The sequence below is a fragment of the Garra rufa genome, chromosome 3, assembly GCF_049309525.1.
Source record: "Garra rufa chromosome 3, GarRuf1.0, whole genome shotgun sequence".
In the NCBI taxonomy this organism is placed as follows: domain Eukaryota; kingdom Metazoa; phylum Chordata; class Actinopteri; order Cypriniformes; family Cyprinidae; genus Garra; species Garra rufa.
This window is the reverse complement of record NC_133363.1, coordinates 18,835,624-18,847,869: the sequence shown is the minus strand read 5'-3', so window position 1 is coordinate 18,847,869 and position 12,246 is coordinate 18,835,624. Positions and strand designations below refer to the sequence as shown.

The 12,246-nt window shown below is 37.0% G+C and overlaps 1 protein-coding gene across 1 annotated transcript in view; it reads left to right on the top strand.

Moving 5' to 3' along the window:
• The window catches only part of ppp1r14bb (protein phosphatase 1, regulatory (inhibitor) subunit 14Bb), a 35,321-nt gene extending 24,841 nt beyond the window's left edge, over positions 1-10,480 (top strand). Inside the window, exons 2-4 of the mRNA XM_073836883.1 lie at positions 6,791-6,874; positions 6,988-7,020; positions 8,670-10,480. Coding sequence (XP_073692984.1) covers positions 6,791-6,874; positions 6,988-7,020; positions 8,670-8,738 — 186 coding nt within the window. The 3' untranslated portion in view covers positions 8,739-10,480. The remainder of the gene's footprint in view (positions 1-6,790; positions 6,875-6,987; positions 7,021-8,669) is intronic.
• The last annotated feature ends 1,766 nt before the right edge of the window (positions 10,481-12,246 follow it).

Here is a 12,246-nt window from a genome sequence, read left to right as displayed (position 1 = left end):
TGGGTGCACAATATGCGTACACTCTGCTTATTACACACACAGGTATGCACAGCAGCACACAACATACCAAATACTAAAAATGAAAGACTAAAATATGAAAGATTATTATTGTGAACATAAAGATAAAACCGCCTACATGCATGAGCAGATCTGTTTCCTCTCTGAAGAAATGCTCAGTCTTTGCTCTTGCAAATTCAGCCAAGGGAATGAGAGATGAGACTCTGATTGGTCTGTTGAACTTTACTCCCAAATCACACCCATGACTCATTAAGAGAATAGGCACAGCCATTGTTGGCCGCTGACCGTTTTGGTTCGTTGTTAAACTAGCAAAAGTGGATTTGGACACACCCTAAGTGTACCTGCGCCATGTGTTTCAGACCATGTGTTTAGACTGTTAAAATAGGGCCAATTGTTTTGGAGATGGCTATGTAGAAACTGAAAGCATTTTGGCTAAGTTCAAGTTATGACACCTTAAGGGCCCCACTAGGAAGACCATATTGTCATGTCAAGTCACCTTTATTTATATAGCGCTTTTAACAATACAGATTGTGTCAAAGCAACTGCACAGTATTTAAACAGCACGATAGTGTGTAAGTAACGCATTATTGTAAATAATCAATTTTCAGTTAAAGGCAGTTCATCAATGAATTCAGTGATATCATCATCCAGTTCAGTTCAAATAGTATACGATATCGCTGGAAAGTGTCCCCAACTAAGCAAGCCCGAGGCGACAGCGGCAAGGAACCAAAACTCCACAGGTGACAGAAATGGAGAAAAAAACCTTGGGAGAAACCAGGCTCAGTCAGGGGACCAGTTCTCCTCTGGCCAGACGAAACCAGCAGTTTGTACCAATGTCCGATTGTAGAGAACTCATCAGGTTCCTGTGGTGTGGCACCGATGGCCATCTAGGTTGGCGAGGTCTTCATTGATGATCTGTCTCTGGAGCTCATCTGGTTGACATCCACGGCTATTGAAATCATCTCCAGGTGGTGATCCATGATCTAAGCTGGGTACGGACTGGATCCGGGGGACTGCAGTGACCATCTGATCTGGATACAGGCTGGATCTGGTGGCTACGGTGACCTCGGAATAAGAATGAAACAGACTAATATTAGCGTAGATGCCATTCTTTTTACGATGCAACGAGTGCATCAGATGTTATGGGAGGTGTTTTTGGTTCCGGTTGACCTAATTAATGCAGCCTAACAATCCGTTAACGGATTTGAGTTATAGGAATGTGTTAATGTTTTATGTGTAAGCCAGGTTAAAGAGATGTGTCTTTAATCTAGATTTAAACGGACAGATTGTGTCTGCCTCACGAACAGTGTTAGGTAGATTGTTCCAGAGTTTAGGCGCTAGATAAGAAAATGATCTGCCGCCCGTAGTTGATTTTGATATTCTAGGTATTATCAAATTGCCAGAATTTTGAGAACGCAGCAGACGTGAGGGACTATAATGCGATAGAAGTTCGCTCAACTACTGAGGAGCTAAACCATTGAGGGCTTTATAAGTAATTAGTAAGATTTTAAAATCTATACGATGTTTTATAGGTAGCCAATGCAGTGCTGACAGAACCGGGCTAATATGGTCATACTTTCTAGTTCTAGTAAGAACTCTAGCTGCTGCATTTTGGACCAGCTGGAGTTTTTAATATCAGCTATGCATTCTGTTAGTTTTTCGAATTGATATGTTTTGCCGGGCTTCGAAGAAATATAGAGCTGAGTATCATCAGCGTAACAATGAAAGCTAACACCATGTTTCCTGATCATATCTCCCAAGGGTAACATGTAAAGCGTAAAAAGTAATGGCCCTAGTACTGAGCCTTGAGGTACTCCATACTGCACTTGCGATTTAAATGATACCTCTTCATTTATTGCCACAAACTGATGACGGTCTGATAAGTACGATTTGAACCATGCCAGTGCACTACCATTAATGCCTACATAATATTCAAGTCTATTTAAAAGAATGTTGTGGTCAATAGTATCAAACGCAGCACTAAGATCCAGTAGCACTAATAGAGAGATGCAACCACAATCGGTTGACAAGAGCAGGTCATTTGTAACTCTAATAAGAGCAGTCTCAGTACTATGATATGGTCTAAAACCTGACTGGAAATCCTCACAGATACCATCATCATCCTCACTGATGAAGACAGCTGTGTAATGTAGGTCAAAGTAGCGCTGAGTCCAAGACCCTCCTGCTCTTATAATGTCACATCAGATTTACCATGACCGCAAGAGACCTGGAAATGCTCATACACACATATGATGAATTATAAAGGTCTCACAAACACAGACACACATTTCCAGACATGAGCGCAGTCATCCGTAAATCCAGCGTAGACATGTTCTGACTAAAGCAACTTAACACACCTGCACATTGACCGACACTTTGACTCACATGGACAAAAAGCACTTAGACCGCCCACTGTTCATTCACTCTCTGGCTAATGAATATTATACCCAAAGAGGACAAGAGCTACCTAAAATTGCCAGTTCCAGTTTGATTGGCCTGAAAAAAAGTTATGCTGCAGGCCCCCTGCTCCATGCTTGCTTGTGTTGCATCAGTAGGTCAGACAGGCTATTTTATAGTTGGCTTAAACTGTATTCTGATAGTTCAAAGTCTGGCCCTACAATCCAAAATGCTCCATTACACAGTTTTTGACCTTTTACACATGACGTACAGTACCGTTCAAAAGTTTGTGGTCAGTAAGATTTTGTTTTTTAAAGAAGTCTCTTGCTTACATTGGCCAAATTTATTTGATTTAAAATATACAGTAAAATCAGTAATATTGTTACATATTATTGTGATGTTTTCTATTTTAATATAGTTTAAAAAGTAATTTATTTCTCTGAAGACAAAGCTGAATTGTCAGTAGCCATTGCTATGGTCTTTTGTGTCACACAATCCTTCAGAAATCATTCTAAAATGCTGGTTTGTTGCTCAAGAAACATTGTTTATAATTATCAGTGTTGCAAACAGATGTCCTGCTTTTTTTGTGGAAACCATGATGCATTTTTTTTGTTTTTGACTGTCACCATTGGTCAATTTAATGTGTCGTCGCTGAATAAATGTATTAACTGTGGCTGAATAAATGTATTTCATTACTATTATTTAAAAAAAACTCACTTGTTGGATCTCATGAATGAATGATGTTGCATTCCCATGTGGCCGAGTTGCTGACAGCACTGTTTGATTTAGGATTATTTAAAGAACAACTGGGAGCTTGTACACAACAAGTGAGCATTGAAAATAGAATGTTATGCATTTAAATTAAATATTCTAACATACATGTCACCTATTCAACTCAAGTAATGAAAAAAAATGAAATTTTACACAGCAGCTTTACATACAAATGAGAAATGTGTAGCTCAAAAAATACACATGAAAATTAAATTGCACCGCCAATATTGCGTTATATTTTACAAATATTTAACTTGCAGCCATAAAGGCACTTCATAATGTTAAGGCTTACAGAAATCTCTCATTTGTGCCTCTTAACTTCTAGTTTCTGTACTGCTCTGAAACTTATGTGGTACATCACCTATTGTTGTCATTTACTATAAATGCTTGTGATGTTCCTCATTTGTAAGCCGCTATGGATAAAAGCATCTGCTAAATTACTTAATATAAATATTATCGGATTCTTAAACATAAAAAAATCGGTTTCAGTATCAGTCATAAAACAACATTGATCAGTCTCTAGTAAAGTAAGGTACTTAACCCCTTCACCCAGGGGTCTGTGCTTATTATATGTAAGTGGCTTTGGATAAAAGCATTGGCTAAATGAGCATTAATTGGTTGTCTGTGTGTGTAGACTTTAAATGACTAGCTCTGTGGATTAAAAATAATCTCTAGTTGATTGTGAAGCTTTTTGGTTATATTTAATTTGTATTTCCTGTCTTTTGCTCAGCATTCTAACACTTATCTTTTTCCTTGTCTCTGTGAGTGACTAGTAGCACATGGTGCCCACATGTTGTGCCTTGCATTCTTTGTCTCATTGTCCACACACACACACCGTTTCACGTTCCAGCCCCTAACAGCCAGCTCAAGTGGTTTTTACAGCTCATTCGCTCCTGTGTTCTCATGCACCCTTTAGTTATATGTGCACTACTCAGTCATAGACACACATTGAAGGTTTGTTAATTCAATAGAGCAATTAAAGCTTCCATTCACACGTGATGGTGCCATGGCAATATCAGTGTGCCTGAATGAACTGTAGTGTGTGTGCTTGTCTTGGTGAGAGAGCGAGAGAGATTTGGGCAAGGGGTAGCCAGGCAGGTGCAATGACAGCTGGTCTGGCCAGCTCAAACCAAGGGGGAGGAAAAGAGTGGTGAAAAGATGAAGTACGGAGAGTAGCATCGAGCACAAGAAAGAAAGAGAGAGCATTTGAATGCATTTAAAAAAAACAAAAAAAACATCAACTCTAGAAATAGACCTGTTTTTGCAAGTGCCTTTTGATTTTCCATTGTGAAGCAATGGGCAGTTTTACGTTCCTCGCTTCGGTGCTTGTTTCTCTAGACAGACGATATTTTAATATGCTGTATGAGTCACTGCACCAAAACCACAATGAGCTTATGCGTGTTCATAAGGCTCGTGAGTGTGTGTGTCTGGAAGAGGAAGATGAAGTGTGTTTTGGAAAAGGCTCTGAGGGAGCAAATGTTTGCAGAATAGGGGGAGAGGAAACGTGAGAGAGAAAAGGGGGTGGGGGTGGTACGAGTCTTGAGAAGACCATTTATAGCTTTGTGGAGGGAGAAACATATTAACTAGTCTTTATTGAAAGAGACAACTTTATAGAAAGAAACCAAATTGGGAGGCCAAAGGGACGAGACGAGAAAAATACAGCAGCGTAGACTATAATTGAGGTTTGGAAGCTCTTCTGGCACAGTAGTTTTTACTTTTAAAACACAACTAAAACTCACATAGGGAGATAGTATTTGAATTTGAATTAGCGTTTTGATTTAAATTAGAGCTATTAGGGAAGTTGGTTGTAAGCGGAGAGAGAAACAAAGGCGTCTGACTTCAGAAAGAGAAGCAGACGGATCTGTTTCATGGCCAGTGCCTTGCCAACAGCCCAAGGCCAAATATGTGAACTGGACTGATAAAAATAGCCAAACACGGCAGTATTTCTCAAAACAAACTTGCTTATCTGAATGTGTGCAAAATCACATTTGGTTCCGAGCGTTTTCTTGCTGTATCTCTTTAATTTCTCTTCTCTTTTCCATGATGTTCTGTCTTGCTCATGATTAGATGATGCTAGAACTTCCCAGCTTGGATGTGTAAAGTTGGATGAATCATCATCACATCTTTAACATATTAACAGTCAATTATTGACATCCTCATCATCAAACAGTAGATTTATTTTAAAGAAATAGTTCATCCAAAAATTAACATTCTGACATTAATTACTCAAGCTCATTACGATTCAAACCCGTAAGACTTTTTATCTTCTAAACAGAAATGAAGATATTTTTTATGAAATCCGAGAGATTTCTGACCATTCATTGATAGCAAGGGTCCTATCACAGTCAGTGGTTCAATCGTAATTTTTTATTATTTTTGTTTTCTTTGCGCACAAAGTATTCTCGTAGCTTCATAAACTCATGTTCTGAAGATGAACGGAGGTCTTACAGGTTTGGAACGACAAGAAGGTGACAAGAGTTTTCATTTTTGGGTGAACTAACCATTTAAGATGGATGAGCAGATATTAGGATTAATATCGATATTAGACTACATGTGAACAGCATGCTAGAACAAGTCGATATGGAAATACCAAATCAGACCCAAAAACAACATGTACTCAAACGTTCGAATGTGTGAGTTCATTAAGATTGATAATAATGAGAAATGTTATTTGAGTTCAAATCAGATTAGTAGAATGATTTCTAAAGGATCATGTGACAATGAAAACTGGAGTAATGGCTGCTACAAATTCAATATTGCCACCGCAGGAATCAATTGCATTTTAAAATATGCTAAAATAGAAAAAAGCACTTGAAATTGCAGTAATATTTCACAATCCTATTGTTCTTAATGTGTTTATCAAATAAATCCAGACTTGGTGAGCATAAGAGACTTCTTTCAAAAGAACTTTCTTTCAAAAAACATTTACTGACCCAACCCACACAGGGCAAGTAGACACTGATCTTTACAAATGCCAGTGAGTAACAACCATCATTCCTCTAAATGGTCAGATTCATAAATTCCACGGAAGTGATTAAGTGGAAAGTAAAGCAAATGGAAACGTACCTTAATCAAACTGGAATGTTTTTTTTTTTTTTTTTTTTTAAATTTCTTCTCTTTGTGCTGATCTGCAAACAGACTGGATAACTTAATTTTGCACGGTGTATGGTTGGGCCCAAAGGCTGGATTTTAACTGTTTGTGTTACACAAGAGATACACCTAGTGGTGAAGAGACAGCATTACACCGACCTTCATCAACCCTGTTGAGAATTTAACAAGGAACTGCTATATCACTGCCTTAAAGACAGATCCCAAATCTTAACTCAAACACACTTACACACACAAACATTCCAGAATCATCTGTGCAAACAGCGTCACTGTTTTTCTATTGTCTTTGCCTAGCTACTCTAATCTCTTTCCTCACTGGGTTTCTTTTCCCTCCGGGAATGCTGCAGAATTTCTTAGTGCTGTAGGGAATTACTGAGAATAGTTGTGTAATTTCCAGTTAGCTGTTATTTCTTGGGGGTATTTGAATGTACACATATTCTTGATCCAAACAGGTGATTTTCTTTTATTTCATATTGCTTATGCTTGTGTGTCACAGGAGGAGGCGATTCCAGAGCTGGAGATTGATGTGGATGAACTGCTGGACATGGAGAATGATGCAGACCGTGCTGCAAGGGTCAAGGTATCCCTCTTATAAATCACAGATTCAGTATTTTATCACATTTTCTATTACATCTTCAGCTTTTAACAGATTTTACATATGTATGACTTTTTTTTCCTCTTATTGTCCAACAGGAACTGCTGGTAGACTGTTATAAACCTACTGAAGTGAGTACATTATCTCATATTTGAGAGCAGGCAAAATATACACGTGATCCTGGACCACAAAACCAATTATAAGGATCAATTGATATTTTGACATCATCTGAAAGCTGAATAAATAAGCTTTCCATTGATGTATGGATAGGACGTATGATGTATAGATTTGTTTTGATAGGACGATATTTGGCTGAGATACAACTACGCTATATTGCCAAAAGTATTGAGACACCCCCTTCTAATAAACAGGTTTCACTACTTTAGTAATTTCCATGGATACAAATCTGAATGTTTAAGCATATAATGATATTCTAGGGAATTGTGTGCTTTCAATTTTATAGTAAAAGTTTGAACAGGACCCTTTTTTTATTCTAACATGACAATGCCTCTGTGTATAAGGCAAGGTTTAAAAATAAATGATTCAGTCAGTGTGGAAGAACTTGACTCGTCTGCAGAAAGAAAAGTCATAATCCCGGCTGAACACCTCTGGTATGACTTTAAATCCAGACCTTGAGCCAAAAACACCAGTCACTTATACATGTGGGTACAGTCATTTTAGGCACTTTCAAAACTGTTGCAACAGAGATGGAAATACAATTTTTAAATAAACGAATCATGTTTCCATCTTTGATGCCACAGTTTTGGAAGTGCCTTGTTCTGTTCTAAAGAAATACTTTTGTCCAAATAATGTAAGTACAAGTCATTGATTTTTGGCTCAAGGTCTGCATTTAAAGTCACACCAGAGGTGTTCAGCTGTGATTAGGACCAGTCATGTTCTTCCACACTGACTGAATCAGTCATTTATTTTTGAACCTTGCTGAATACACAGAGGCATTGTCATGTTAGAATAGAAAAGGGTCCTGCCTAGACTGTTGCTACAAAATTGAAAGCACACAATTCCCCAGAATATCATTATATGCTTAAACATTAAAGATTTGTTCTCATGGAAATTACTAAAGTAGTGAAACCTGTTTATTAGAATGGGGAGTCCCAATACTTTTGGCAATATAGTGTTTTTGAAAATCTGGAATCTGAGGGTGCAAAAAAATCTAAATATTGAGAAAATCGGCAATAAGCAATGCATATTACTAATTAAAAAATTAAGTTGTGATATATTCATGGTATAATATCTTATTGACTTTTTGGCATAAAAGAAAAATTGGTAACTTTGACCCATACAATGTATTTTTGGCTATTGCTACAATTATACCCGACTCTGGTTTTGTGATCCAGAGTCACATATTGGTAGCAGAATGAGGTTTAGACAAAGATATTTTAATTTTACTCATTTAAACCACATTAAGTAAGGAGTAATTGATGACGGGCCTTGAATTATTAGAAAATAATGCACACCCCAGGTGGTGATGTGTTATTTTCTAATAATTCAATGGCCTGGCATCAGTTATTCTGCTTGTACTAGGGCTACCACTGCCTGGAACTACTTTAACTGAACATTTCCCTGAAAATAATTAGAATGAAATCAGATTCAAGCATTCAACAGCCCCATATTATAATTCTCTTAGCAATGAGTGTACAGTATTAGGACTTAGCCTGTTATAATTATGTGTAAATCTGCAGAATCTGAAGTGCCAACTACACACCTCTCTGCTAAACTTGTTAAAAATTTCACCCTTTTTTTTTTTTTTTTCCCTCTGTAGGAGTTTGTAGCTGAATTGCTGGACAGGATCCGTGGCATGCAGAAGCTCAGTACTCCTCAGAAGAAATGAAGCTTCTCCCACCTCCACCCTTCTTCAACCAATCTCATCCCTCCTTTTCCAATTTTAGGGGTGTGATTTTTCACCCCTGAGCAGGTGCTCAACCACTCCCATTGCCTCTTTTGTATCCGTTGAGGGGGAGGTGGAGGCAAAATTATAGGAGATTCAATCAGATCCTTATAAGCAGGGCTTATTTTACTCGTTTTGTTGATTTTATTTGTATTATTTTATTCTATTTCACTTTTTTTTGTAAAGGGGGAAAGTTTTGAAATGTTTTTAAATGTATTTCATGTTGGTATACATTACTGTGCATATTATTCTTTATGCATAGTATGGTTTTATTTTATGAGTTTGGATTTTTGTTCGAATTTGGTTTCAAAGCTTCCTGCTGTCTCAATGACCACATGGACTAAAACCCTTTGTGAAACTGTGACGATACTTTGTTTAAAATGACATCAGAGAAGATTAGACAGAAGCGGCCTTGTGCATTTTTCTTTTTTTTCTCTCTCTCTTTTCCTTGAATAAGTGTGCAGGAACATTCATGGATATTTTTATTACAAAAATAAAAACTAATAAAGAGAGTGATTAAAGCTGTTTTAGAGTGAGGGACTTACTTCGGATTTGTGGTATTAACTGGGAAGGGAGCTGTGTGTAGGAAAAAAAAATGGGGCTTTGATTCTTGTCTTTAATTTTCCCCTGTCTTGCCACAAACACACACACGCACTCACTCTCTGAAATTCATGGGCATCACCACCCTCAGGGATCAGGAGAAATTACCACACACAACCACAGCTGTGGCTCTTGGGCCTCACACACATCCACAGATGTGCACATTGACTCTTCCAGAGGCCGATAGGGAGGGACTGGAGAGCAGGCTAGACAAGCTGCAGTGCGTCACGGTCACTGCCAAACGTACGTTTAGAATTAATCCTCTCACATGACTCTCCTAAATCATGTTTCCCAGGAAGCCATCTGCTCTTTTTGTCTCAGCCAATCAAATACTATAATAAGAGGGCTAATAGTCTCACTCAGTGCTCTTGAAATTCACCAATCCAACATTTCCAGCAGGTGTTTTAGCAGAGCTTTTCCCATAGCATACTAACACATTACTAGCATCTGTAGATATTAATCATTCATTGATGCTCCTCCTCATTCCATCTGAGTTCACTTGTGAATTAAATGAAATCAGGTACAATGACAGCTGTCCTGGACGTATAACAATTGTTTTCTCTCTTTCTCTTTCTCCCAATTTTAATTTGTCTCTGTTTCACCTGCTCCTCAGCATTTCATTTTACGTAAGAGTCATTCTACCTACTTTCAGATGTTGCCTTAGGTTACATTTATGTTATGACAACCAAATGAATTTAATCATGTTAGAGAAACATACAAGAAAAATAGCTGCAAAAGTGGAAATCTTTTTGAAGTTTTAGAATTAAAGGTTCTTGTATTTTCAATTGTTCTTTTTTCTAGAAAGGGAAGTTGAATATATACCAAGGAATTTTAGATGCATTAACTATTAACAAAACAGAATCATTAGTTTTTATCAGTGCTGTTGATTTCTCTTGTCTGTGTCCAATGAGACACTGGAGGTAAGAATCTGAATTTAGGAAAAATGTAAGCAATTGTGAAAGACTGTACTCAAGGTCGTACCTTTTGGAGAAAAAAGTATCTTTGTAGCAATACTAAACTGTCTTGTTTTTTGCCCAGTTTTGTTACACTTTTATGCAACTTTAATAAAAATATGATAAATTACATTTTATGTGTCCGTTTCTTTTTCTTTACTTGACTAAATACAAATTTTTCTTGTATTTGTATTAAAATGTTTCTCTTCTGTCCGTTATGCAACAGTTCAAGCCGGTGTTTTTGGGGAATCCTTGTCAGTTGGTAGCAGGGCCGGAGTGGGACTCCTTTTCAGCCCTGGAGTTTCAAGCCTTAGACCGGCCCACTTTAGTTCACGACTGACTATATTAAAATGACGTCATTTCCAATTCAGTGCAAATACAGTAGCCTAAGTGTTGCTTCACAGTGAAGATTTATTTGAACAGTTAACACAATATAATGTTTAACAGTATCAGTATGTATTTTCTGTTAGAATTAGTGCTCATAAATATCCAAACCTTGAAATGAAAAAATATCAAATAAATACAAATGTATATTAAGCTATATGTATAAAATAAAGATTAAAATAAAATGTATTAAACTTTCTAATGACACTATCATGTCTTTTTCAAGTAAACAGCTGCTTTATAAGTTCAAATATTTTTCATAAATGAGAACATTAAAGGGTAAATGTCTAACACTACTCTTTTAAACATCACAATGTCCTTTTCTGCAATATCTGAATATATATTCTGTGCAAAATTGTTGAGTCCTTAAACACAAATAAAGAATAGAACAAGTATTGCACTGTCCTACCTGCCCATTCTAGTGTGTTGGGCTCATGACTGGTGCTTGGTAATGTTACGGGGCCTGGCTTTTCACTCTTAGCAGCAAACTGGACTAGAGGCTGCTGCTGCTGAAGAGCAACAGTACAAGAAAAGGTTTGATACATAAACATGAACGGTGATTTGCAGACATCGTTGTTTTGCACTGCTCCTAACTAGCTTGACGTTAACCAGGGGCGGACTGAGACAAAATTTCAGGCCGGGAAATCTCACACTTATCCAGGCCATCCCACACCAAAATTTGAAACCCTGGACAACAATATTTTTCATCATCACATAAAGAAAAGTTGAAATCAACTGGGTAAAATAATTAAATGCTATCTCTTGAACTTCCAATTTGCCTTTTAATCTCTTTTAATCTCTCTGTCTCTCATGTGTGTTTACTTTTTAAACAAATTTTCTTGTATCTGTCACTTTTGTCATAAACACATCTCGACCTTTACAACCACCTATACAGTACAGATCTAAGGTTGGTCTTTTTTAAAGAAGACAATCAGCAGATTATTGCAGAAATACTGAGACCTTTTTAAAGACATGTTTTTGTCAAGATTGTAAAAAGTTGTGATTTTGTAAAATGACACTTGACATTGCTGCTAAGGGGGAGGAGACAGCCACCAGGATGGTTCTTGAGCTTCTAAGCTTTCAAAATTATATATAATTTATGATTAGTACTAAAACATTTGATAGAAAAAAAGGGCAACAGAAAAAAGAGGGCCACTACATTAGGACCATGTGTTATTGTCGTAATGTTAAAATTAAAACAACAAAAATTAGCTACATCTTGAATATATATTTATTAAAAAATCTTAAAACTAAACATGTTTTGCATTATCATGGGTCATGTTTGGCCCTAAGGAAAATTAACCATGATATTATTGAGCCTGGTAAACATAGTAACCATGTTTTTTTGGGGGTTTTTTTAGGATTGATTCCCATTAGTATAATCATAATTTTATACCATGGTGAAAGTATAGTGTAGCAAAACCATTGTATATTGTATAATTATTGTATAACTATAGTAAACATGTTTTGTAAAACCACCGTTAATTTTTATAAGGGTAGCTCCCTAAACCTGT